Below are 27,262 nucleotides of genomic sequence, written 5' to 3'. Positions count from 1 at the left end.
AGGCGAAGAGGACTGGGTCCTTCAACCCTATGGGCGCTCCACTCACCTTCAGGGGTAGCCCAACACCTCCAGGGCGTAGCCCTAAAAGCCCCCCCCCCCCCCCTTTGCTGCACTGCATGACGGCCCGTTTTAGCCACTTTGTCGCTATAAAGGCCGCGCTTTTATTCGGGAACCAGTTTAATGTAGGCATCACATTTCAACGCCTCGGGGGCCTTTTCTATGCTGGAGAAGCCCCACGAGCGTCTCAAACTGCCTTAAGTACAGGCCCCCTCCTTGGCTAAGCCACTGCACGTCCTGGAATTCCGATATGTTTGTAAGTGCTCCTTAAACAGTAGATAGATACCATTTTTTGCTACTATTTTCCTCTTGTTCTGTACAAATGAATTTGGTAGTCATCGCCTGTTACACATTTCTGGCGGATCGGTTACATTCACCTGTCCGTTGAAGCCGTGAGTGGAGGTTTCCAGGCTTTTTCAGGGCGTTGACGTTACTGAAACAAAGACTTCAATGCGGCGCGGCTGCTAGCCGTGGGGTGTAACGCCGCGGAACAGCCAGAACATCGGAAATTCTCGTACAAATCATGAACAAACTGTTTGCGTGAGATGCATATGACCAATGACCCCATTAGGTACAATTGAATGGCAAATATGATGATGTGCTTTGCAAGCTTATGTGGCAAGCCATTGCTAGGAAATCGGCGTGGAAATTGAAAATCCTTACGCCATAAATGCTGCAAAGCTGAGCGGGCCGGGATATCGGACTGTCTTCGTACCGATAATGAACAAACTGGCAGGAGCAGGTGCATTTAGTCAGGGGGCCGAATGCCTAGACCATGATGATGGGAAATTGCAAGTGTGTACATCTAATGGTTAAAATGCAATGAGCGTAAAAAGCAAAAACGTGCGTGCGCGGACTACTGGAGAAATGCAGCCTGAATGTGGAGCTATCTTCTTGCCAATAATAAGCAGATTCGTGGCTGGTAGGTGTGTATATGTGCGAACCGATCAGGTGGAATTAAACGGCACAAATGAGCATGTGTTTTTGCGAGCTTATATTCCGCAAAGCCAAGCCAACATTTAATCAGTGTTGTAAATGAATACACCTACACAGAAGTTCGCGTACTGGGGATAGGAATGTGGTCCCCAACTTTCTTAAAATTTTACATTTACCCACTGGGCCTCGACTGGAAGAGAAGTAACCAAAATGCTTACCCCGGAACTTAGGAGAACTTCTGTTGTCACTGCCCCTATGTGGCAGCCGGCCAGCATCCACGCTAGTCACTGATGGTTAAATTGGTTTTTCTCTAGGTTAAATGGCCTTGTGACGGAAATACCATAATAACCAAGAAAAACCATCTCCTGCTACCAGGCACAAATGTTGTCGCGAAAGGCTGGGCAGGTGGGGACCGACGTCAAAACAAGCCATCCATGAAACAGTTCCACACAGATGTGCATGTTGCCCAGTTTTCGTTTGGATGTGCTGTCCATTTTTTTGCCCATTCACCCCTTTATGTGGGCTTTCTGCCCAAACAAACCATGCTCAGTAGTTGGAGTAAATTGGAGCGCACTGACCCTGATATGAAAACACGCAGATATTCGTCAGTTGTACAGTGGACGGGCTGTTCTTGCAAAATGAAGTTATCACAGGCATATAGGTACTACTCTGCATCCCAGTTTGGCTATCCATAATTTTAACCTGCATACCACTTAGATGTTAAAGCAGAGCGACCACATGCACGCCTAAAGAACGCAACACACGCGGCTCGACACTCACGGTGACTAGCAGACAGATAAGGACCGAGTAGTGTCGGCGCCGCGCACAGGTACGGACCGAGTGCGGCCGGCCCCGTTAACAGTAACGTGCCGAGCACGGCAGAATGTTGATAGGCACGGACGGAGAACGGGGCATCTGTCACATCCGGTGCAAAAAGAGAGAGAGAGATAAATAGAGAGGAGAGAGAAGAGAGAGAGGAGAGAGAGAGAGAGAAGAGAGAAGAGAGAGAAGAGAGAGAGAGAGAGAGAGAGAGAGAGAGAAGAGAGAGAGAGAGAGAGAGAGAGAGGAGAGAGAGAGAGAGAGAGGAGAGAGAGAGAGAGAGAGAGAGAGAGAGAGAGATATAGAGAGAGAGAGAGAGAGAGAGAGAGAGAGAGAGAGAGATATATATATATATATATATATATATATATATATATATATATATATATATATATATACAGCAGACAACACACTCGCCGCGCTGGACCACCCACTCACGCCACCGTCGGCGGCAAGACCACGGGGTGCGAGGACTGTGCAAGATCGAAGTGCGTTTGCAATGACATGCCGCTTAAGGTTGCCATGTACATCGCACTTGTCGCTCGCCGTATTTTACGCAATCGGCTAGCTGGTCATATAAATCTTCTACTCAAATTTAGTTCGTTATCTAAGTAGAGACAGACCGATGTTCTCGTTGCCTTGTGACCATTAAGTATCGTTTGTGCGATCTTGCTTTGCAAGCCTTTGCGATTTAATAGTTAACCACACAGGCTTGCCAAACCTGTAACTTCATGTTTGTGATGAAGTTTTGTGTAAGCGACTCGCTGGTCATATGCATCTCCCGCTTACAGCTTTTCCACCATATGTGCAAGCATTTCAGTGTTCCGGCTGCCTCTCAGCACTGATTCTATCACAGAAAGTCGAAAATCGGGTTTGGCGAATGCCTTTTTGTCGACTGATTATGAGCGGCTGCGGAATGGGGGCGTGTAGAAAAGGGCGACGCGCAAAAAGTCGAAACGCCTAAATGGCGAACTGCAAAAAGGCAAAATATAACACAACTGTCATGACAAAATGGCGAGTGGCTTAATGGCGAACTGCAAAATGGCGACCTGTAAGAAATGTGAGCAAAACGAGAATAGCGGCCTTTGCAAAATATCGATCTTATACTAGTGAACGGCTAAGCATCGAAATACAGAAGGGTCACTATTTGAATATGGTGTTGGTGGTGGTTAATGGTGACATGACAAACGTTTCCCATCATATCTGAAGCTTGTCTCAGCATGCTCAAATGTGAAACACTTGTAAGCAGCTTACCATTTAGCCGTTGACCAACTTGGTATGTTGTCTTCTTTGCTTGTCACTGTTTTGCAGTTCGACATTCAAGCTTTTCGACGTAATGATGTGCCGCCATTTTTTTGCAGCTCGTCATTGAGCCTTCCTCAATTTTGGCATGTCTTCATTCCTCCAAGTCGCCATTTTGCAGTTGCAGTTCGCCATTTTCTCGAAGTTAAGGTACGTCGATATGTCACATATTCCTAATTTGGAGGTCGCTATAGGGCAGTCAAAAAAGGCATTCGGCAAACTGCGGGTCGACTTTTTGTGCGGACGCCCTTAACACCACGTCGCCCTCAAACAGCCCACCGCGCATTGAAGTTCTAGCACCAGTGACGTCACGCTAAGTCAAGGAAGATGAGGTGAGAATCACCGGTTAGTTTTGCCTCTCGTTTGCGGCCTTGGTTCAGAGTGGTTCAGTAATCAGATCTCTTTTAGGACGGTGGCGCGCTGCCTTGGGCGGGTTGATGTTAGACTGTTTTCAGTTGTTCAGGTGAACTGAGGATTCGGATTAGTCTTAAAGAACACGTATTTTTAAATCTCTCGAGCGATGCCTCACGTTTTTAGCCCTCAAAGCCTAGAAGACTTGTGCTTCAAAAACATTGGACACAACATGGACGATTTGTGGTGCAAAGACTACAATGAGAATTTCCATGGCAAGGGGGAATACTTATATCTACTTGGCCCATTTTCTAACCTCCGTGAGTATATACAAATATATTTCAATTGATGGCAGTGTTTTGATGTGTTGGCTCATTTGTTGCATTGTCATGGTGGATATGCTCGCAAATGTCATGTGCTTACAATATCCTATATACTTGAAATAAAAATCTCCAAAAGTGCATTTGATCTCAAAGAAGCACATTGCTCATTTTATGATATTGCCGAACCCTGTTGCCAAGCGCTGTGGGTTGCACAAGCAAAGTTACAAAGAGCAGAAAAAATGCTCCCAAAGCATGGGACAGATTTCAAACATCTCAAAGGCACTATTTTAGGGAGAGAAGAAATATGTGAGAGTCAGGTAATGCAGGACATATTGTTTTGGATCTGTCATGGTAAGGAAATGCCTTTGAGCAAGGTCTGGAAAGGCCCAGGCCAGAGTGTTATCTTGTAAAATTGAAGTCAAAATATCTCATAGTTAAGTGCCATGCTATTTTTCAATTGCTTGGGCCTATCACCCTTGGGCCAAGCAACAGCTCTTATGGATTGTACATGGTAGTTGAGCCCTGATCAATTCACATGGTGACAATTTTCCATCACCATGGGAACCCATGCATATCAGAAGATAGACTGGACCTCCATGGCCCTCTTGAGTGAAGTGGGAATTTAAAGTATAACATCCAAGTGAGTATGCATCAGATGTGTTCCTTTGTTGATGCAAATCCATTTTTTATTTTACCCTATTCATAGCAAAATGCTGATGAGGCTCATAATATATGGCAGTGAACTATACCAAGGTAACTCTGACATGCCTCACAGTTTCAAAGTGTCTCAATGACATTTTCAGGCAGAAATCTGTAGTTCCATTGGATTGTACAGTCTGCTACACTTGCATTTGAGGAAAATGAAGAGTTTTGGTACTTACTGTGCATGGTAATGCTGATGCTTACCCACATATAACTTGAGCCAGGAATAGGTTTTGGGTGCCATTTTATCTTAAGGGATATGTTGACTTATGGAACATGCTCTTATTGGGTTTTGTCAGAAATAGTAGAATAGTGGTGAAAGCAGCATAGCTACCCAATGTTCATAGATAATCCGCTACCCTGTCACTAAAAACTATACTTCACAGGCTTCAAGAAATAATATCTTGTTTCATGGTCGTGCCAGCTGGATAGGTTTACCTCAGGCAGTAAAATATATATGTGGCTCAGAATATACAAGGCCCATTATTTGTAGACAGATGTGATCAGTGACATGTGCATAGTTGTGTGTTGCCAAATCAGGTTTTGTGTGCGTCAGTGTCCAGCCTTTTTGTTTTTAGAACATGATCTTTACTGAGTTTGCAAGTGTGTGGCATGAATTGCAGATCTGTAGCAGAAAGTGTTTTGGTATGCTTTAGCTTACACCTGCACATAATCACTGTTCCATACAGTGTTTTTGGTTTGATTTGCTTCACACCGGAACAGAATCACTCCGTTACATACATGATGATCCCAGAAATGTAAGTTACTGTACACAGCAAGACTCAAGAAACAGGTGCTCTTGGCTTTTACTGAGCAAGCCTTTGCTTTTTGCTTTTTACTCTGCAGCAGCTTACACTATCACACCAACAAATTTATGGCATTGTCAAATTTGTGGTAGTCTGTAGTTGATAGTTGAAGTTGAAGTAGTTGGTAGTTGTACCAACTTGAACCAAGTTGTACCAAGTTGTTGTGAAGTTGTGCCTGTAGTTGATAGTTGAAGTCTGTACTCTGGTCTTCATCTACATGTCAACCTTCATCACTGTACTGCATGGCAGTTGCTCAGGAGCATGAAGCCTGGCCTGACATGTGAAGCTGCTGTCTCACAGCCGGCCTCCTCCTGAGCAAGCTGATCCTGGTACCTGAAGATGCATGGCCTGCTGAAGATTGGGCATCTTCAGCTGCTGCTAGACTTCAGCCTGGTGGACCTGGACCTGTCCCATGTGAGCAAGAACATGGGCACCGTCATGAACACAATCGTCAATAGGTGTGTGGTGAGTTGATGCTTATGTGTGCCTGATCAGGCCATACAGGTCCATATTGGGGTGTTCCAGGATGGATGGGCAGGTGCCTCACACCCTTATGTCTCAGGTTTGGCCAAAGCTTTGTTATTGGGGTAATCAGCAGCACTGAACATGCCATGCCATTATTATGATGTCACTCATTTCAGCCTTTTTGGATTTATACTTGCCAGGAGTTTTGTGATGCATTGTTGGAAGGGTGTATGTTGGTAGTTGTGATTTGAGATTGAGCCACAGATCCACAATTGAAATTGATCATGATACCAATACATGATAATAATCCACTCATGGACAGAAACTAGGCAAATTTGGGTACCAATGGGTGCAGAGAAAGTAAAATGAGTGTGTATGGGGCACCTGCTAGCTCACAATGCTGAATAAGATATAATGAAATCAAGCCAGACATTTTTAAAAAGTTCATGCTGATATTTTGCCTGTCATGTTTGATGTATTTCTCTATTACATATGACAGATGGTCTCTTGAATATATATGCACAACATAAAGGGGCAGCATCTGTCACATCAAGCTGCCACACAAGCACTTCCACATGGCACCAAGATCAAAGTCAATCCTTCGCGACATCACCTGGCCCTCATCCGCGGCGTGGTGCCGCGCGGCTCCAGGTGCCCGGCGTTTCACGTCGGGGCGAGGGGTGGGGGAGGGACGGACTACGCAGGGGTGCTGCGAGGCAGAGAGAGGATGGCCTACGTTGTGCGACATTGTCGCCCGTAAGGCTTGGGAGTGCAGCGAGAGCGAGGGCGATGTTGTTTGTTGAAGCCCGCACATCTATGTGAGTGTAGCTGCAAAGCCGAGACCTCTCTCCGTCCACATGTTGGCTCTGGACGCGCTGACCGGGCCTGTGTTGCGGCTGATGTTGTTTGTTGACGCCGATACTGCTTCTGACGTTTGTGGACGCTGCTACCTGCTTCTGGTGTTCGTGGACGTCGATACTGCTTTTGATGTTTGTGGACGCTGATATTGCGTGTGATGTTGGCCCTGGATGCTGATATTGTTTCTGATGTTGCTTGTGGACGCCCTGGCCAGCACCTGCGCCATCTGGACCTGTCCGGCAACGTGAAGCTGCCGCTTCAGGGCCAGATCGCGCTCTTCTCCACGGCCCGCCAGCTGGAGAGCATCAACCTGGCCAGCACCAACACCTCGGACCGCGTCATGTCCGTGATCGGCGCCTACTGCCTCCAGCTCAGGTCCGAACACACGCGCCGGGCGCCGCCGATGCGGTCTGGGCCGCCGGAGGGTGTGCTATGTGTGACATGGCTAGCTAGGTTTGGGTCAGCATCCAGACAAGGGAATGCTGTAGCTACATCCTCCATGTCTTCCCCAACCAAACCACGCAGTTGTACGCACGTGCATGCGCAACTGTCGTGCGACTTTGCCGTGTTTGAAGCTTAGTAGCCTGGTGCACAGGCTCATGAAGCTATCATTTCTCCACTGATATGTTTTAAAACACAGACCAAGCGAGGTAACACTGTATCCTGCTTGCTGTGGTGAACCGATTTCATGGATGGTTCAAATGCTATCAAAACTGTATCCGTTGCGCGGCCGTTGAGCGTTGATCCCCGACCGACCACCACCTGGCGCACGGCTGCCTGTGTCCTGTGTCGGTGGAGTCATCGAGGCCGGTCTGTGTGGCGGACAGGGAGCTGAACGTGGCGCAGTCGGGCGTGACGGACCTGGGCCTCACCTCCCTGAGCACGGCCGCCCTCTCCGAGTCCAGCGGCGCCGGCGCCTCCATCGTCTCCCTCAACGTGGACGGCTGCAGCGTCTCGGCACAGTCGGCCTACGCCGTCCTCAACACCATGCCCAACATCACCAGGTGAGCTGTTCCGCATGTGTGACGTCATTCGTCGATGACGCGAGCAGTGTGGAGCGGTCTCTGTGTAGCGCCATCAGGGGAGATACCCCAACAGCATTCGAACATAACACGCTAAGGGCCCCAACGGAATGCCTGCCTCCGTGTTGCAGCAGGTGTATAGTATACATATGGCGGCGAGATTATAATGTAGCGGGCTGAGACTCGCAGACGTGCGGAGGTCGGCTCCGGCGCTGACCGGGCGACCGTCCCTGCCTTGCAGTCTGCATCACCCGGAGACGGTGGTGGGCGTCGAGCAGCTGCTGCTGCGCCGGCCGGAGCGAGCGCCGCTGGCCCTCACCGAGCTGCACGGCTCGTCGGCCGCCGGCCTGGAGGTGGCGGCGCCCGGCTGCCCGGCCGTCGAGCTGCTACAGCTCGAGCTGGATGGCGACGAGAGCGTGGAGCCAGCCGGCCAAGCTGGCGCGGCTGTCGCGGCTGGCGCTGAGCGTGCCGGCCACGCCCTGCACCGGCCTGGTGGCGCTGCTGGCGGCGCGCGGCGCCGGCCTGACCGAGCTGGCTCTGACGGCCGGTGCAAGGAGCTGTCTGCCGGCCTGCTGCTGCGCTGCTGCCCGGCGCTGCGCCGGCTCGAGCTGCTGTTCTGCACGTTCGTGGAGGAGGGGGAGGAGGAGGCGCCGCCGGCCCGGCTGGGGCCGCCGCTCTCGCATCTGGAGCGGTTCTGGCTGCTGCAGGAGCCGGAGCGGCCGGCGCCGGCGGCGCTGCTGGAGCGCGTGCTGGCCGCGCCGCAGCTGTCGCACGTCTGCCTGCAGCACTGCGCAGCGCTTGACAGACGCTGCTGCTGGAGCGGACGCTGGACGCCGGCGGCCTGAGCCGGCTGCGCAGGCTCAGCCTGGAGAGCTGTGACGAGTTCAGTCTGGACTCGGCGCTCCGGCTGGTGGTGCAGTGCACGCTGCTGGAGGAGCTCGGGGTGCGCCGGTGCCGCGGCGTTTCGCGGCGCGACGCGGCCGAGCTGCGCCGCACCGTGGCGGAAAACGGCTGGCGGCTGACCATCGACTGGCTCTGAGTGGCGGCGGCCCTCTGGCCTGGCCCCCCACCCGCGCGGCGCCGGCGGCGGTGCTCGCTGCGGTACTCGGGAGTCCGCCGGCGTACAGCCGACGGCGGGCGTTCCTCCCGGCGGCTCCGACTGGTGCTGTAGTGTAACGACCGTGTCGACAGGTGTTGGCGGCTGATGGTAGCAATTGTTGACAGCCTACGCCACTCTTGAAGGCATCGGGCCGGTACACCGTGCAGTTAGTAGTGTAGAAAGCCAGTGAAAGCGTTTGTGGGCAAGTGGGCAACAACACATGACTGAGGCTATCGTGCTATTGCTGATGTTTGTTAATAGTTGTTTTGCCCACTCGTGGGTGTCGTGTGATATATTTTTGAAGACAACCCGTGTTTTTACCCCACAAACATGAATGACTAACACGGTGCTACTTACCCCCTCTGTCGACGTTATGATTGCATATTGTTGTGTTGTGCTATGCATAGCGCCTCCATTGTCCGTGTTGCTATCGGCAGCGGTCCTGATAATAATCATCTCATCTCGCATCCTCGGTGTTCGCCTGTTTTTGCGTGTGTCCTCGCCATGTCACGCTCCTGCCGGTGAGCGTCGCAGCAGTGGAGCGCCGCGCGGCCGACGCCGGTGTACGCCGGCGGCGGCGTGCGCGGCTGGCCTCCCACCAACATCGGGACCGACAGGACCCGATGCTGCTCAACTGGCGCACAGGCTCCACTTTCTGGTGGGTAGCTTTTCCAAGCGGTTTTAGGTCGGCAAATAGGAAGCTCGCACAAATGGCTATAGCCATTACGAGAGTGAGTGCTTGGCTGTGGAGTTTCAGTTTGGCGCTGTGCGACATACTCGTTCGCTGCCCTCCAGCTGATATTATCGTGTTTGGTCTTCTACTGTAAAAATGACAGAAGCAATACATATCACAACCGGAACGCCCTGTGTCCTCGTTGAGGGGTCCCAATAACGTTTGAAGTGGCCTTAAACATGCACCTTACCTTCCGTGGTGCCAGTCCGTAACCGTATCTGGCGATGATATGGGACTGACAGACTCGCTCAGGTATCGCTGGGTGGTGGAGTTGGCTAACCTGTCAAGTTTGGAGCTGTCCAGCTTGTTATTTCGCTCCCCTCCCCAGAGCATACCGGTGCCTTCTATTCAGTGGTGGTTTGGAGTCCGCGATCAGTTTACCGGCCGATGCCAAGGTTCTGTCCCAGCCAGTAGAGGTTGGCCTCCGAACAACTCCCAAAAATGGAGATCGCATGAGTTGGAAGAGTAGGACTGAACCCATCAGGGGCATCACTAATGGATAGAGGGGTGAAGCCGTGCTCCAGGGTGCCGCGGTTGGAAAGTCATTTTCTTCACCTTCCCTCCTGGAGCCTTGTTGTGGGTTTCCAGTTCCAACGACAGCCTTTTTGTTCTTGTGTTGGCCCAAACAAATCGCCTCGTCTCACTCCCAGCACAAGTTTCTCTTCTCCCCATGAGCTTGGCCTGCCCTCCCGGGCATCAGATCCTAGCGACGCCCCTGCGACCCCCCCGCCCGCCCCACCCACCGTCATACCACTGCCAGTGGCCTTCACCTTCAAACTACCGACTTTCGTTTCAAGGCCTCTACTCTGGATCCCTAGCAAAGTTGTGCATGACTCTCGCTAGAGTATGAATCGGTCTGGGGGCCAACCAGTTGAGCTGGGGGAAATCCCCACCCTTTAATACGCGCGCGGGATTCGACGTCGACGTTGAGTCAACGTAGTTACGAGGAAGTGTACCCAAACACAAATGTAGGGATGAATTGCCCAAATCTTTGCATGCATCATATATATATATATGACTATCCATGTCACTAAGCTGAAGACGTGGAAGTCATTTTACGTCCGTTGAAAGTCCGGTCAAATCCTGTTGCCTGCGCGGGTAACGGGTACACCCTAGCGGGGATTAATCCAGCCGCGTCAGGTCTGGCTTCATAAGTTATGTTAGGTCAGATGCTGATGGATGCATCCGTCTTTACCGGAACGAATATATTTTATTATATCGAGACCCTTCCGAGCGCGCTCCTAGCAGCAGCGCATATAATTGTAACTGCATAATAGGTTAATCTGTATAGTGGGGTCCTCGGTTGTGTTTCACGTGCGCGGCTCTGAAGCTCGTCATGATTGGGGTGACGAGGTTGCCGGCGAACATTCATCAGTGCGATGAGTAATAACCTAACGGCGATGCTTTCGGCGTCCTCCATACCCATAGGTACTGTATCATAGTTACTGTCGCGTGTGCTGTGGGCAGTTCTATGATGATGAAAACATCTCCGACTCAATAAGTCAACCAAAATGTGCAGTCCCCGGCGCCACACCACACTCACTATTGCCATCGTTCCCTCCTCGCCTCACATCCCAGGGCCTTACTACGCCCGCTCGAAGATCTCTCATTCCAAACGGGCAATAGCATTTATTAGCGAGCTTCACGGAATGTATACAATGACAGCGGTGTGACGTGCTAACGTTCGAAATCCCTCACGAAAAACACAGCGGCGACGTGACCCGCGCGGTGGTGGCACGGGTGCCTCCGCCCGTAACACACGCAGACCGGCAACACGAGATCAGCGAGAGCCGACGCGAGAGAACGCGTCTCATGAGACCACCGGTCAGGTCGGGCCTGCCGGCGGCCGGGGGACGGCTGACGGGCACTACTTGAAGGCGTAGCCCTGCTGCCCCGTGCCGGCCCACGTGCCGACGAAGCGGAGCACATCCGTCAGCTCCACACTGTTGGTCATCTTGGCCGTCATCACCAGCGAGTTCCAGTCGTCCTTGTTGGCCACCTGGCGGCGGGCGGGCGAACGACGCGTCAGGGGCGCCCGCCAGCAGCGTGACGTCACGGGGTCTGGTCGGTAGCCAATGCTGCAGCGTCAGCTGGGCTGAGATCAGCTCTTGCCCGCACGGAAACCAGCACATTTGTACAATGAAAACCGCGGACTGCCACAAGTCGCATGCTCGTGGACAGTGCACACTGCAGGCACAATGAATCACCAGCACCGGACATTGCGTACAATTCTGTTCAATTTTTTAGAAAAAACCTGGCCGAATATCTACCACCCCAGCTATCCCCTTGAGGTGGTTTTCGGTTCAGAACCCACAATAGCCATGGCGTGGCGCGGACCCCCCTCGAATTGTTTTATCAATAAATCACCGCACGTGTCACAAAACGGTGCGAGTGTGACTCGACTTCCCCCGCCTCAGCTTGTCCGTCAGGATCAGTTACCGACTGACCGCCAAAGACGAGTAACACATGCGCCACATGCGAGTCATACACGGTCCCGCTGACCTACCGCCATGGGTCAGCGCCAGGTCAGAGTGCCCCTACGCTCCAGTAACTACGCTACACGAGCGGCTGGCTAGTGAGGACCCGGCCGACCGTGCTCCACGGCGCCCGTTGCACAATCCGAACTGGCGTGGACGGCGGCTTCGTACGCCAGAGCCAGCCGGTGGACACGGCGGCACGCTGACGACAGGAGGCGTGAGCGCCCGCTGTCACCCGCCATCGTTAGCGAGAGCTCGAGCGAGGCCGGAGCGGCGGCCGAGCGGTCCCCGACTCGACGACTGGCACCCCTTACCTTGCCGTACTGGAACTCCATCTTGTTCTTGAGTACCGGGTAGCCGGTGACGACGCACGGCGGCGACTTGCTGCCGTCCGGGTTGAGGAGGCTGGCGGCGTAGCAGCCGCGCTCGTCCTGCGGCAGCTCCTGCCGGCCACAGGGGCGCCGGCCCGGCAAGTCAGTACAGCCCGGCCGACGCAGTGACACGCGCGGGACACCACACAGCGGCTTCAGGTTCGCAAGGCGAGAGCGGGCTTACGGCCCGGTGCGACCGCTAGACCGCGAAGCTGGGTCACACAGTCGGCGCTGCCCAACCGCCCACCCCAGCTCAGACTCACGGCGCGCTGCAGTCAGCTTTGCCAACGGCGGCGTCATGGACGAGACGGCCCGCGCTCGCCGGTGGTGGACCCGGCCGGGCACCGGGCGCCGCAGCGGAGGTGGCGCCCGCCGCCGGCCGCCGGCCGGGCCGCTCCTCACCTGCTCCACCGACTGGTCCATGCTGACGGCCAGCACCCACTCCTTGGCGCTCTCGGTGTCGCCCTGCTCGACGTTGGCCTTGGGCGGCAGCGGGATCTCGAACGGCACGTCCGTGTTGGCGAAGTCGCTGTGGTCGATGGTGTCGAGCGAGCCCTCCTCGATGGCCTCGCACAGGTCCAGGAAGTGGTTCCAGCAGACGAACGCCATAGTTCTCCCAGCCCACCTTCTGCGCACCACCGGACAACACACGTGGGCTCAGATTGGCCGGACTCAGACGGACTTGGCGCAGCACAGACGGGTCTGGCGCAGTGACGGCGACTGACGACACTTTATAATCGAAAGGCTTTTGCTCAGTTACGGCAAGACGCAGTGCAGCAGCCATTTGATCAGTGCAGCGAACATTACATCGCAGACGGGTTAGATTTCAACCTGGCGGGCCACAGCAGAACAGACCTGCAGGCGAGGTCCTCATCAGTGATCAGGCCAACGGATATTGGAATATGAGTGGCATCATGACATCTGCCCACACATAGGTACCGTAGCACGCTGCCCACTAGTACCATCACCAACATAATTTGGGAGTCACTCGCAAGTTTCACATGGTTAACAATATACACACAGAAGGGAACCACGGACCACAACATGACCATCAGCGAATTCGCTGCACCTCCACATTCGCCAGGCATGTGCGACCCACGAGAAGATGCACCTCTGAGCGTACCACGCCACACGAGGCCCTGAGTGCGAGCCACTACCCCGGTCCGGCACCGGACTATGGCGGCCACCGCTGCCGGCCCGGCCGCCGCGGTACCGACACCGCCGGCACAGGCGCCGGTGCGGGCCGCCGCCGCCGCCGGTCCGGCCGCGCGGTACCGACACCGCCGGTCAGGACCACGGTCGAACCGCTGCCGCCGCCGCCGCCGCTCCCACCTTAGGCGTCGACGCCGGCCTCGAAGAAGGCCTTGTCGGCGGGCACTAGCTCGGTGTAGCGCAGCAGCGCCACCGAGATCTTGCTGGCGATCATGGTCAGCTGGTCAGCGCCGTACGCGGCCGACCGGGTGGCCAGCAGGTGGGCCACGAACAGCATGGTCTGGAACGCCTCGTGTCACCGCTGAGCCGGCCTCGGCCGAGTGGTTCATGTTGCCCACCTGCGGCGCAGGCGGCGCCGGCGTCAGCGTCACCTGTCTCGCTCAGCACGACCGCTGCACACTGGGCGCACGGGCCGCGGGGGAGTCACTGCAGCACGTGGACCGCAGGCGGCCATAGTGAGTCCAGGAACGGCACAGCACCTCCCTGACCTGTTCACCGTGACACGGCTGTGGCACCCGACGCGGCCTTCGACGAGAGAGGTTCGCGTGCCACCGAGACACATCATGTATACGTGTGTCAGCTCAGATGCGCGCTGCCTTACTAGCTGCCCATAATTGCCCGGGCAGAAGCAGCCGAGTTCTAACGTGACAGCGCACGAGCCCAGAGCCCAGACCAATCCGCGGCAGCCTCCGCTGAAAGCTGGCTCCACCAGCGCCACGCGGCCACACATATTATCCAAGATTCACGAACCGCGGGGGGGGGGGGTCATCCACAATCCAACGGTGTTCACTGGGCCTTCAGCCGCTGCTGATCGGCGTTCGCAATCACGCGAAGGCACACGACAAACTGAGCCGCGAGTGGGCCGTCCAAACCCATCGCTCGCCGAGCCGCGGACGACCGAGCACTAACGCCGGCGCCCACTGCGGCCGCGGCGCGGCGCCACTCACCAGGTCAAACAGAAACTCGCGGAGCTCCGACCACACCTTGTAGCTCTCGGCCGTGGCCAGCGCGTGCTGGCCGAACATGCTGACCGTGATGTACTTGTAGATGTTGTAGTTCTGCGGCTGGGCCGGCGCGCCGTTCTTGACGTACAGCTTGAGAGCCTCGACCGGCGAATTCTCCTGCGGTCACGCGTCGAGCGCAGGTGAAGACGACGAGCGGCCTCACGCGCTCCGAAGACCCCGGCACCCCTGACTCCCCGGCCACGCACGGCCACACCCTGCACCACTGATAGGGTGTGGGCAGCGATGGGCGGAACGTTCGGAACCTACCCTGATATTTCGGTACTCGCTCGGCGTGGAGGACAGACCATGCGACCGTGGCCCAGTGCCGCTGAGCACGAGTCCCACAGCGTGCAGTCAGGCCCTGCTGGCTGTAAGTCAGCTGACAACTGAGCAAAACAGGGCGACCTGGCAAAGGCCCGTCATGCTGTGGTATTGTGTAGCACAAACGGGATCCATCCGCAGGCCTGTTTGATAAAGCCGGAGAGAACATCTTGTTGATCGGCTGAAACGGCACCGCTCGGAAGGTGAATTCAGGGCATACGCCTCAAACGCACAACGTATACACCCAGCCGCGTTAGAACATAGGCAGCTCTGAGTCCAGCCACTTAACGAACCGTTGGGGGTGGTATTCTAAGTAGAGCAGTTATCTTTATGTCGTTATGCCGCCCGAGCCTGATTTTAAAATCATGCCGCAAGCCAACACGCACATGACGTCGGTCTGCAGCAGCCAAGAGAGAGGCGAGAGAATGAGCCAAGAACCCAATGATACCAGCGGATGAGACCCTGACAGCAACAGCAGCAGCAACAGCTGCCACGGGGTTGTCGTTGGCCCAGCGGTCGCAGCGTAGGGCGGCAGCACCAGGGGGGGGGGGGGGGGGGGCAAGTCGTTGGGGAGCCGCCGCACCTCTCGGCCGGCTCCTCACCTTGATCAGGTGCGCGGCGTATAGGGCCAGGTACTTGTGCAGCACCTGCGATCCGTGCTCCTTGGCCATCTCAATACACTTCTGCCACTGACCTGGCCGCAGCAGGGGAGGCTGGCGTCAGCGCGCCGCCCGCGCCGCCGCCACCCGACCGACGACAATAGGGCCCCCGCGACCACACTCACGCAGAAAGTCCGCAGCAAAGCGGCGATGCGAACAACGCCACAGTGCAGCCGACGCGTGGTCGTTTTCCAGACACTGTTAACAGTGATGAAAAAAACTACAGGTGCGGGGACGACCTGACAGAGGCATCACGACACGGACGATTCCCGCAACGGCACTGCAACCCGTGCGCCCGTGAGGTCACGTCGATGAGAGAGCATCCCCGCATCTGGTAACTGTTACGCACGTTAAAGAATGCTCATTTCACTTGTTTGAAGCCATCACTTCATGGATAACGCCATGACACCGGGCACGCTGATTTTCGTACTAACGCTAACACGTGAAACCTCCAGTGCATGAGCTCCAGCTGAGCCAGCGATGGTGTCCCTGCTTTGGACCAGCACCCACTGCTGTCCACCCGCTGTCACCTATCGAGCAGCCACCAACGGCGCCGATCATCGACACCACGTCACATAGGTTTGGGCGTGACTTTGAAAGCATCCTCCCGGACAAACGTATCCGGACCACGGGCGACATCGGCGACAGCAGCCGCCGGACGTACGCACCCTTCTGGACGAACATGTCCAGACCCTGGATGACGTCCACGCTAGCCAGGGCGTCCGCCTGGCCCTCGTTCTTGAGGAACTCCTTGTACTTCTCCTCCACGGCCTTCAGGAGGCTGTCGGCGGGGACGGGACGCCGTGAGACGAGCGTGCAGACGCCGCCGCGTCGCGGGTGTCGCCACGGGGGGAGGGGGCCAGCCGGGAATCTAACCTGTCCTCCACCCAGCCTTCAGAGTGGTGACCCCTAACGCCGATGCAGAATCGGAGGTTTTGGGGGGGGGGGTAGGAGGACGATGCCTCGAGCGTAGAAGGAGCGAACAATGGTTCCTTTAAGCAGCATGGTGTGCCTGTTCTAGAAAAGTAACAGTGAACAACTTTTAGCAATGCAACTCCCTTAAACTGGCGCGTACAGAAGGAAGGACAAAATGTGATAAAAGCGTACGCAGGAAATAGTTGCCCAGTTTGTGTTCCATTTGTTTCCAAGTTAGTCGCACTCCGTCCTTTTTGCCCCAAATGCCACTCGCTCAATCAATGGCGTCACGCATAACATGCTTATCCATGGCGCAGACAGCTCAAGATGCGAAGCGTATGCCGTTACTAAACTAGTCAGGCATTAGCACGTTCCTGATTCTAAAAAAGGAATGCTGCCTAGCGACATACACATCATCACTTTTGTGTTATCATCGCTCATGACGCCACGCTCAAAGACTGCGTTTTGTAGGCGGGCGGCGGTCTCTAAGCAGCTGGCCAGCACGCAGCCTCGACACACACAGGCTGGCGGATACCCCCTCCCCTCCTCGGGGGTCGCATTGGGGACGGCTGGTCGCTGCGTGACCCCCAGACGGCTGACCTGGGGTCCATCTCCTGCGCGATCTTCTTGGCCTTGTCCCACTCGGAGGCCAGCACCAGGGCCTTGATCGCCTCCTTGATGTTGTCCGAGCCGAGGAACACCTGGGCGGCCGCGTTGTTAGCGCCGATCTCCAGCAGACGTTTGCCTGCGGCGGCCGGCAGAGCCGCGTCAGGACCGGGCCGGCGCCACGGCTGCCAACACCGGACAGCGCTCCGGCAGGGCCGCGCTGCCTGGCTGCGCTGCCCGCCGCGCTGCCTGGCCGCGCTGCCCGGCCGCGCTGCCTGGCCGCGCCGCCCACTCCTGTGACGGCTCCGGGGCACAGCTCATGCCATTTGGCTTATAACCGATTACTTACTATTAGTTCTGCCAGACACAGGGCATGGATTCTAGCAGGGCTTACGGTTGTTACGAGTATGATGTACATTTACTGCAAGTGCTTTCATTAACTGCGTTTCACTGGTCTACTCTTCCCATTATGACTTACAACTAGGATTTTTAAGAAACTGATCAAGAAAATCAGCGATGGAAGGAAACCTCAATGCTCATATCATCTCTCAAAAGGCTATATGAAGCACATAGTCCCTACAATCTTCGCCACTGTCTTCTATCTTCGCGTCCATCTCGTATCTATCCTCCGTCTACGGTTGGCAGCAAGAAACCAAGCATGCGTCAGACATAAGTCGCCTGATGTGGCGGCGGCAGCGGCGGCGCGGCGGCGGCGGCGGCGCGCCTACCAAGCTCGGCGGCCAGCTTCGGCCCCTTGACGGCGCCGAGAAACTTGATGGCCAGCTCGGCGGCGCTGGTCCAGGCCCTCTCCACGATGGCGCGGTCCTGCGTCATGGACGGGTTGATCTGCCGGCCCGGAGGAGTGACGTTAGCCCTGGGGGCGCCAGACGGCGCTGGCCGGACCAGCTGCCCCGGGCGGAGGGCGGGCCGCACCGCCGACCGAGGCCGGCACACGCGCGGCCGCGTCCGCAGGGTCGGGCGGCGCCCTCTCCAGCCGTCCGCCGCCAGCTCACACAGCCATCACTGACTGGAGGTCAGCGCCCCCCCCCCCCCCGACCTGCGGCGACGACGAGGGCGTTCGAGCATCCCCATGATGCAGGCGGCCGCGAGCTAGCACCGAGCTGCGGGCACGCTACAGCACGCTGCTTAAGAGGCAATGCGAGATGAGGTCGGCGCGGACTGTTATGCAATCAGCATTTGCCGTGCGCGTGTGCTGCTGATGCAGGCCATGGCCGGGTTTTGAGAGGGAGAGGAACGTCATCTGCTAACGCGTCATCCCGGTGGTGTGGTGGTTAGAGCGCAGCTGAGTCCCGCAGCGAGCAGCCGCCGCAGTTGGTTCGGGACCCGGGTCCTGACTCAGCCGCCCGGTTAGCTCTTCAGGCGTCCAGCTTCCTCAGCAAGAGGAGAGAAAACCATCTAACGCGGCCGGCTGCGTCAGGACGCCGCTGGCGCCTGCGACATAAGCAGCACTATTCGGTTAACAGGCTGGAACAATATGATACTAAGATTGCGGCACCTCCCGTGGCGGAGGTGTCCCTGTAACACACCGTGCTGACAGGGACTCCGACCTTAGCGTCAACAGATCTCGCGATGAAACCAATTTTCAGAAGCCGTGTCCGGCACGCCCCTGGTGCGGAGCACTGGAGCAGCCAGGTGGACACCGTCTGGCAGTGAGGGAGACCGCTGACGCCGAAGTCAGTGCCGAGCCTGCCGCGGCGGCATGGCCCGTGTAACGCCGGAGCGTCGCACCTGGGCCCAGCTATCCGTGGGTTTAACCAATGGACCATCCTGCCAAAAGCCTGCTCGGACGGTGGACCCCGCGGCAGGACGCACCGCGGGCTCCGCTCTCCGGCTCATCCCTGGTCAGAGTACCGGAGGATCGTGTTGGCGTGCGCGCGCAAACAGGCCCATTTTGCTCGTTTTTCGTGGGCGCCGGAGGCAAGGACAGGGGCAAGCCCCCCCCCCCCCCCCCACCAACGTCAACAAAGCCCAGCATTTCCCCCTCTATGGCAACAACTTTGCGTTATCCCTATGGCGTTACACACTACAAATCGATTGGTAATACGTTTTACTCTCTTCCTCGCACACCTACCGCGTTTCCCCACCCTGGCCCCATCCCCATGGCTGTTCATGGCACGGGACGCCGGACAGAATTAATGACTCGTTGTCGGCTATCCGCGGCATATTTCGTGTTCCAGGAGGAAGTGCTGTGTCGAGGGTGTGTGCACGTGAGTGTCATCACACGGCCAGGCGCCCACCTTCATGTAGCAGTCGATAGCCTTGGCGACATCGTCCGTCTGCTCCCACTTGGCGGCCTGCTCCAGCAGCAGCTTGACGTCGCCGCTGGCCGTGCTGGTGCCGGTCTGCTTCATCACGTTCTTGTCGTACTCCTCCTGCAGCTCGTCCAGCTTGTGCGGCGCGTACTCGCGGCACACCCGCAGCGCCTCCTGCCACATGTTGGCCTCCTGGCGGCGGCCGGCGGCGGCGCGTCAATGGGCTGGTGCCGGCCCTCGGACCTCTCCCTCCGCCCCGACACCGGACGGGAGTCGAAGGCCGTCACATCGCCGACCACGCACGACACGGGCGTCCGACAGGACTACGCGTGCTTTTATCGAGAGCGACGCACGACGTGTGCAGAGCTCATCAGCGGACAGGACATCCGACAGGCGCTGACATCACAGTCGACTGCACCCGCCCAGCGCCAGCACCGTCGCCGCGCGGCGCTCACAGCGGACATCACCCACAGACCGCAGCGGCAATCCCACCGCCGCCGGGCAGCCGGGCAGCGGAGGCGCTGCGAGACTCCACTCACCAGGGGCCGGCACCGGCGGCCGGCGGCTCGTGCGGCGCGCGGTCCCGCCAGACGGCGCTCACCTTGTAAAGGCCGATGGCCATCTCCGAGCGGCCGGCGCGCAGCAGCAGCGACTCGAACTTGCTGTAGTTCTGCTCCTGGAACGCCTGGCGCGCCTGGCCCACCAGGATGTCGGGCACCGAGTCCGGGTCGTAGTTCTCCGCCACGCGCTGCGCCGCCGGCCACTGCTGGTTGTGCACGTACCTGGCGGCCGGCGGAGGGCGGTCAGCGGACGCCGGACTCAGCTGGCGCCGTCCCCCCCCCCCCGGGCAGCGGCAGCAGAAGCCCCTCAGCGCCCGAAGCGGCTCGCTGCCACACGCCCAGCAGCCCCGGCCGAGCGCATCGTGTCTGCGCGGTGCGTGATCCGCCCCCACTGCGACGCTCCGGTTCCGTCCGCGGCCCGTCGAAGGTGCACACCTCGCGTCCACGGAAACGCTCGCGGAATGTTAAGCTCACTGGCATTCACAGGGCTGGTGCGAACACACTTGAGGAATGATATTATCTACTGTTTGTCATAGAGTCGCGTGTGAGTTGGCAAAAACCTTCCAGCGCGCTTTAGAACATGTACTAACGAATGTCATGAGCGGAACAAAGGGGTAGGAGCACAGAGAACATCCTCCCATCTCCATACATTTGCCCATTGGGCCCTAAGTGTCCAAGTCCAACGGCCAAGCAATTTACGATCACCTCTCTGTCCAACCTCTCACACAGAGCATTCTCGGGCCACCGACCGGTCCGCCAGACCCAGCTGATCTACACTCGAGAGGCCGCAACACGGCAGTGACCCACGGCCGGCCGGGTCCGGTGTTCACAACAGGGGTGAGCTGGAATTGAAGGCTGGGACTCACATGAGCACAGCCTCACGCGGCTTGCCGGCCCGGATGAAGGCCTCCTCGGCGTCGGGGAACTTGCCGTCGTCCTCCAGCGCCATGGCTTGCTTGTAGTGGATCTCCTGGGTCTTACTCGCCTGGCTCCCCTTAGCCAGCTCGAACGCGAAGTCGAACTGAAGCCGATCGGTCAGCGTCAGGGGCGGCCGTAGGGGCGGCGGGAGGAGGACGGGCCGAAGCCAGCCACGCCCGACCGGCGTCACTCATGTCCGGCCGGCGCCACCCACGTCCGGCCGGCGCCAGCCACGTCCGGCCGACGTCACTCGAGTCTGCCCGGCACCACCCCAAGTCCGGCCGGCACCACCCACGTCCGGCCGGCGCCACCCACGTCCGGCCGGCACCACCCACGTCCGGCCGGCGCCAGCCACGTCCGGCCGGCACCACCCACGTCCGGCCGGCGCCACCCACGTCCGGCCGGCACCACCCACGTCCGGCCGGCACCACCCACGCCCCGGCCGGCACCACCCACGTCCGGCCGGCACCACCCACGTCCGCCCGGCACCACCCATGTCCGCCCGGCACCTCCCAAGTCCGGCCGGCGCCACCCCACGTCCGGCCGGCGCCAGCCACGCCCGGCCGGCACCACCCACGTTCGCCCGGCACCACCCAAGTCCGGCCGGCGCCACCCACGTCCGGCCGGCGCCAGCCCGTGCTCTGGCTAGCAGGACAGCTGTCCCCGACGCGGCCCCGCTTGGACGTCTGCCCCACAGCAGCACTGTGCATCAGCTCCTCCCATGACACGCACATCCCAGTCCAGCTAGGCGGCTGCGGCGCGGGCCCGTCCCCGGCCGCCGCGACGGAGGCGCCGCCCCTCACCTGGAGGCTCTCGCAGGCGTACTCGATGCACTGGTCCAGGTAGCCGAGCTTGCGCAGCAGCTTGACGGCCGACTCGCCGCCCATGGTGCGCGCCCACAGGTACGACACCTGCTTGGCCGCGTTGTTGCCGCCCGAGTTTTTGGCCACCTGGCGGCGCGGCGGCGGCCGGTCAGGGCGGCCGACGGGCGGCAGGCCGCACGCCGCGGACTCCGGCGGCCGCTAACGGACACGGGCCGACTGTGGGAGGCTCGCCTGGGTTCCGAGTCTGGAGAGGGCACACCGCTGGCCGGGGAAGGGGGGGGGGGGGGTCTCAGAAGACGCACACGAATGTAGCCTGAGAGTCGCCGACACAGCATAACCACCACCGTCGACGGCCGGCAACGGCACGCAGAAGCCGAGAAGTCGCTGCGAGACGATAGTGGTGCCACAGAGCGCGACCGAGCACCCTCCGCGGCCGGCTCCCACCGGCTGGCCGCGCCCCACTCACCCTGAAGGCATCCTCCCAGCTCTCCAGACCCCGCCACATGTTGACCGCCGCCTTCCAGTCGCCGCCGGCCACGTAGTGCTTCTCGGCCTCCTTGTAGTTGTTCTCGTTCTCCAGCTCGCCGCCCAGGTGCACGTGCGTCTGGTTGACCAGCTCCGGATGGTGCTCCGTCACCAGCCGCATCATCTGCGGGCACGACCGCCGTCCGACACGCAGCCTGTCCCGGCCGCCGCCGGTGCTCGGCCACGGCAGCGACGTGGCCGTGGCGGCGACGTCGGCGAACGCAGCGGCGCGAAACACGGTGAGGAGAGTGGGCGAGGCGTCATGAAGAACTCGCGCGTGGCGTAAAGTAACACTACACATCGACAACGCACGCGTCACAGCACTGGTCACAAGCTATGACTGTAAATGTGTCGTGGCTCACAAGATACTGTAGATATGGCTGTAGATGTGTAGATGAGTTGTGACCCGCAGCACCTCTCCCGCGGCGCACCAACGACACGATCTGGCGGGACGTCCCCGCGCCGACGGAACCGGCGCTGCCCTGCGCGGCGCCGCACTCACGTGATCGTACTGCCGCTGCTTCTTGTACATGGTGATGGCCAAGTCGGGCTCCTGCACGGTGATGTAGAGCTTCTCGGCGTCGCGGAACTTGCCCTGCTCCTCCAGCTGGGCCGCCTGCTGGATGTACATGTGGCTCACCTCCTCCGGCTGCATGTACTGGCGCGCGATCGAGTACGCCTTGTCCCACTTGCCTGCCGGGATAAGGCGCACAGGGGCCGCGGCCGTCAGGCGCTGCTGGGGCGCGCAGCGGGCCGGCTCAACGGTCGGTGACGCCTGCTGCGGACGGCGGCGGCAGCGGCGGCATCGTACCGCGCGCGCACCCTTCGCGGTCTACGCAGCCATGGTTCAAGCCGTTTGCTCGCGGGGCGCGCAAACCCGGTCACTGCAGCGTGGACCGTGGACATCACCCGCTGTCCACACTGTCCAATGGACAGGCCCGCTGATGCGTGCTTCCCACGGGCTGTATTGTTTTGCATTGATTAGCATTTCTGCGACTCAGCACTTCTGGCACTGCGTCCACGCACTTCTGCGACTAGAAATACACCCATCGCGATGATTTGGAGAGGTATGGCCAAGGATGGTCGACGGGGCTTCCGTCACCCACGGGCGCCACGCTCAGCTGGTTGTTGGGAGCAGACAAAGTTGCTGGGACCGATGCGCTGATGACTATGCATCCGCCGTCAGAGCGGCGGTCCGGCCGGCCGGCGCCGTCAGGCCGGCCGGCAGCGCCGCCGCCGGCTCGCCCACCTGCGTTGTTGTACATCTCGATGGCCTCCTTGAACATGCCGCCGTCCATGAAGAGCTTCTCGGCGGTGGCGTGGTCGCCGATCTGGGCGAAGTGGCCGCCCAGCTTGAGCAGGTAGGGCGAGATGTCCTGGTCGCCGCCGGCCGCCTGCGACCGAGGCCGCGTGCGGTCAGTGCTCAGTCGGCCCGGCTGTCGGGGGCCGCCGAGGGAGCGGAGCACCAAACGCTGGTGCGCAGGCCGGCAGCAAACTGCACGGGGGCAGGACGTGAAGGGCCGGCTGGCAGGCGGCGGGACGTGTCGTGTGGTTGCTCAATCAGAAACAACGAGATGACGTCTCGCCCTGACCCTGGCTCAAAACTCGCTGAGGATGGGACGTATGCAACGGATCCGCCGCCTACGTTTCAGGACGTTCGTGCGAGGATGACGTCACAGTTATCGACTTAAGGTTGTGGTCGTGGAGCGCAGCCGCCCATGAGCAAGCAATATTTACGAGGTGCGGACGATTCGAACCTGTTTCTTCTTCTTCTTCTTCTTTTTCTGCACAGCTCCAGGATTTTCGGACATGTACCCCTTCAGGAGCGCAGGAGAAGGATCGTGGAAAAGGAAAACGAGGTGAACACAAACACAAAAACAAACTTCACCATTATGAACGAGAAAACCCCAACACCAACATAGACTATCAATGTAAAAGCAGTGATACTATCCCCGAAAGCTGCAAAAGACTGAGGCCTGCCTGGCTCGTGTCACCCTCACCCCCCCGCCCACCTGTACTATCTGCATGGCCTTCTTCCACTGGCGCGCGTGCACAGCCGCGTCCAGCGCCTTGATGGTCTTGCCCGCCTCGATGTAGTGGTTGATGGCGGCGTCCAGCTCGCGCTTGGACACCAGGTGGTCGCCCCACTCCTCCTCCAGCTGCACCACCACTGCCGACAGACGTACACCGGCCAGTCCCGGGCGCTGGCACCCGCCCCGCGGCCGCGTCCACCCCAGACGCGCGGACCACCCCGACAACTCACTAGGCCGGGGCCGGCGGCGTGCGGGGCCGGCGGCGACTCGGGCCGCGGCCGGAGACCCACCTGCGGGGAAGTTGGAGCGGGCAAGCGCCACGCAGCGCGAGTAGGCGTTGCCCTTGCGGTAGCAGTCGAGCGCCGGCTCCAGCTCGTTGACGCGCTCGTACATCTCGCCGGCCTTCTCGAACAGCTCGGCTGTGATCAGCGCCTGCGCGATGCCGTTGATGAGGCCCACGTTGTTGGCCAGGTCGGGCGTGTTGAGCGTCACCCTGGGGGCCGGAGCGAGCGCGCTCAGCGGCCGGCGGCAGATGGGGCCGCCGCAGCAGGCGCGGCGGGGGCAGACAGAGCCGAGCGCACCGCCGCAGGCCGGCCCCCTCCGCGTGCCGCCAGCGGGGCGTCCGCGAACAGACCACGCGCTGCTCTCCCGTCGGTGGGAGTGGATGCGCCGGCGGGCGACGGTCGGCGTGCGTCACACCCCACCCGCCCGTCTGACCCGCGCCGACCCCATCCCCTGGCAGATCTGACCTGAGACGCCACTCCGGCGGGCGCCGGACAGCGCAGCGAGAGTGAGAGCAGCGACCCCTGAAGGCGCCCCACCTGGCGGCCTTGGCCGGCAAGCCGCTGCGCAGGTACAGCTGCACAGCGTGCAGGTAGTCGCCCTCCTGCTCCTTGAGCTCGCCGGCCTTCTCCTCCTGCCGGGTGGTCATCAGCCACTGGTGGTAGTTGGCGCGCAGCTGCGGCAGGTCTGGGTGCCGCCGAGTCTCGGCCACGTTCAGCGCTGCGGGACGGCGCGCCGTCAGAGGAGCGGCGTCCGCGGCGGGCGGCGCTACGCACCGACACGCCGCCGGCCGCCAGTGCGCGGCCGGGACGCCCCCACCAAGTCAGACCATGTGACAGGGCTTGGCTGCCAGGGCTCTTACTCGTCTACCAACCAAAGCCCGTCGTTAGACATCGTGTTTAGTCAGTGGCCTCGTTCCATCAGACTTGAGAAGACCGCTTACACCTGCGCACACACAGGCCACTGATCACCCGTCCACGCACCTTCCTCCCACTTGTTCATGTTCTGGTACATGCGGATGACGCTGTCCACCTGGTTGTTGTCCAGGTAGATGGCCTCGGCGTCCTTGAACTGTCGGTTTGAAGACGGCCATGCGCGCCTTCACCTCATAAAAGTCCATTCCGTCACCATGACCTGCACAAGGAGAAATGATCAAAGCATGACCACCTCAACGTCAAAGTAGCGTGGCCGGCCAACATACATGAAAGAAGGAAATGACGGCGATCATCCCAACGCCATTAGAAATAACGAAGCAGCCAGAGCAGTGCCTGCTGCATCACCTGACTCAAACGATCCATCTTGGGGTGCGGCTGTTCTCTGTAGCGGGGAAGGTTCTTCTACAAACGGGAGAAAGCCAACAACGAGACTGGCGGTCTCCACGACACGGTGTCCAAGGGAGGTTACCACATACATCCCACTGCGGCGTCTAGCGTAGGGTGACAGTAATCGCACCGGTCCGTTCATGAACTACGCTAGGAACTGTCGTCATCATCACGCATGAGAATCGCGGCAGCTCGGCTATGAGATTCGACAGGCCGTAATTTGGCTACTTGATCTAACACCGCACACGAAATGCCCGTCACAGAGTTCATGCAGGCGGCGGTACGCTGGGGCGAGTCTGAGTCTGTCGGGCGAGGCGCGCTGGGCGGCCGGTCCAATGCCAGAGACGGGCGCCCCGCCGCCCGGCCCTCACCGAGCTTCTGCGCCACCTGCTCGGCCAGCATGATGATCTCCCGCAGGTACTTGGCCTTGGAGACGTCCCCGAGCGCGGCGAAACACCGCTCGGCTGGCGGCGCCGGCGGCCGTGTTAGCGGAGCTCGACAGGCGGCAGAGGAGGCGGCCCGTTCACAGCCGGCACCGGCGCGCGGTCTACAGGTGGCAGCACCGGCGCAGCGCGGAGCGACACACCAGACAGCTCGGTGGCGGACGAACACCAGTGATGTTGAGCCTTCCGACTACATCAGGTATGACATGGGAAGAAGCCACGGCAACACGCGCCAGCGTTCAGTGAGCCGTCTTCCGAGGAAAGAGCGGCGCTGGGCTGGCGTATTGCTGGGGCAGGCCTCTCCAGTGGCAGCCCCGGAAGGTTACAGCAACCACTGTACACAACAGCCAACAAAACCCCGCAGAACAAGTGGTGCTTGCCAAACACACAGCGAACACGTATGGCTGCTTCGCGACCAACTCACGGCATCCCAACGCCTGAACCATCGCCGTACCGAAGTCGTGCTATCAGGGCGGCGCGCCCGACAACACGGCGACCGCAGGCCGACTGGTGGGCGCCGGGGACCGTGCGGCGGGACCGACCTATGTGCAGCTGCTCGCTCTCGACGGCCAGCCGGCCGAGGGTGCGCCACATGGCCTCGGCCTCGGGCGTCAGCTCCAGCGACTCGAGGAAGTTCATGGCGCGCAGCAGGTCGCCGTCGTCGATGGCCGTCCCGAACTCGATCAGGCCCTCGTCCAGCGTGTACGAGTACTCCTGGCGGCTGTCCTGCACGATCACCTGCGGGGCGGCGCGCGCGACGGCGTCACGGGACGGGCGGCGCTGGATCACACCAGGATATCGGCATACCCCCGCTCGCTCTGACCAGAGCGCGGTACGAGGGGATTGGGATCGACCGTCCGCTCGAGGGGATTGTCCGAGCGGGACAGTCGCAGCAGCCCGGCCCCCGTGGTCCTCCCGGCCTCAGCTCTAGACCTGTGTTCAAAACGGATGCCGCAGCGCTCCGGCGCGGGACGGCCGGCCACTCGCCTCGGTCTTGTTGTCGCTGCGGTCGATGTCGATGATGTCGCCCTTGATGGGGAACAT

General features: G+C 59.1%; 2 protein-coding genes across 3 annotated transcripts; one reads left to right on the top strand and one right to left on the bottom strand.

Annotated features, from left to right (window-relative positions):
* The first annotated feature begins 5,635 nt into the window (after window positions 1-5,635).
* Window positions 5,636-8,680, top strand: LOC119090116 (uncharacterized). The gene is made up of 6 exons (XM_037212909.1): window positions 5,636-5,761; window positions 6,834-6,994; window positions 7,447-7,623; window positions 7,883-7,975; window positions 8,500-8,584; window positions 8,627-8,680. The coding sequence occupies exons 1-6, from the start codon at window positions 5,636-5,638 to the stop codon at window positions 8,678-8,680; spliced, it is 696 nt and encodes a 231-aa protein (XP_037068804.1).
* Window positions 8,681-13,671: 4,991 nt separating this feature from the next.
* LOC119089647 (intraflagellar transport protein 172 homolog) lies at window positions 13,672-25,515 on the bottom strand. 2 transcript variants are annotated; one of them, XM_037212437.1, is made up of 18 exons: window positions 25,437-25,515; window positions 24,993-25,173; window positions 24,462-24,664; window positions 24,151-24,308; window positions 23,896-23,955; window positions 23,388-23,532; window positions 22,641-22,831; window positions 22,080-22,262; window positions 21,593-21,739; window positions 20,738-20,892; window positions 19,913-20,093; window positions 19,297-19,503; window positions 17,767-17,884; window positions 17,033-17,177; window positions 16,186-16,298; window positions 15,461-15,552; window positions 14,481-14,654; window positions 13,672-13,871 (listed from the first exon to the last, which is right to left on the bottom strand). In XM_037212437.1, exons 1-18 carry the CDS (start codon window positions 25,465-25,467, stop codon window positions 13,758-13,760), a joined length of 2,598 nt encoding a protein of 865 aa, XP_037068332.1. In that variant the 5' UTR covers window positions 25,468-25,515; the 3' UTR covers window positions 13,672-13,757. The 2 variants fall into 2 exon arrangements, with proteins under 2 accessions (XP_037068332.1, XP_037068333.1); XM_037212438.1 differs by lacking the exon at window positions 23,896-23,955.
* Between the last annotated feature and the right edge of the window lie 1,747 nt (window positions 25,516-27,262).

The sequence above is a fragment of the Pollicipes pollicipes genome, unplaced genomic scaffold (assembly GCF_011947565.3).
Source record: "Pollicipes pollicipes isolate AB1234 unplaced genomic scaffold, Ppol_2.1 Scaffold_3087;HRSCAF=3621_pilon_pilon_pilon, whole genome shotgun sequence".
Lineage (NCBI taxonomy): Eukaryota > Metazoa > Arthropoda > Thecostraca > Pollicipedomorpha > Pollicipedidae > Pollicipes > Pollicipes pollicipes.
This window is presented reverse-complemented; position numbering and strand designations above follow the sequence as displayed.

Bases quoted from the DNA above. Each gene is read 5' to 3' on its own strand.
- LOC119089647 (XM_037212437.1), bottom strand. From the start codon at position 25,467: ATGTACCAGAACATGAACAAGTGGGAGGAAG. The intron at 17,178-17,766 runs GTAGGCGCGCCG...CGGCCGCCGCAG, and splicing joins GAAGCTGGCCGCCGAGCTTG to GCAAACGTCTGCTGGAGATC. The intron at 16,299-17,032 runs GTCAGCCGTCTG...CCCCGCCGACAG, and splicing joins GCGCAGGAGATGGACCCCAG to CCTCCTGAAGGCCGTGGAGG.
- LOC119090116 (XM_037212909.1), top strand. From the start codon at position 5,636: ATGCATGGCCTGCTGAAGATTGGGCATCTTCAGCTGCTGCTAGACTTC. The intron at 5,762-6,833 runs GTGAGTTGATGC...CGCCCTGGCCAG, and splicing joins CAATCGTCAATAGGTGTGTG to CACCTGCGCCATCTGGACCT. The intron at 6,995-7,446 runs GTCCGAACACAC...TGTGGCGGACAG, and splicing joins GCCTACTGCCTCCAGCTCAG to GGAGCTGAACGTGGCGCAGT.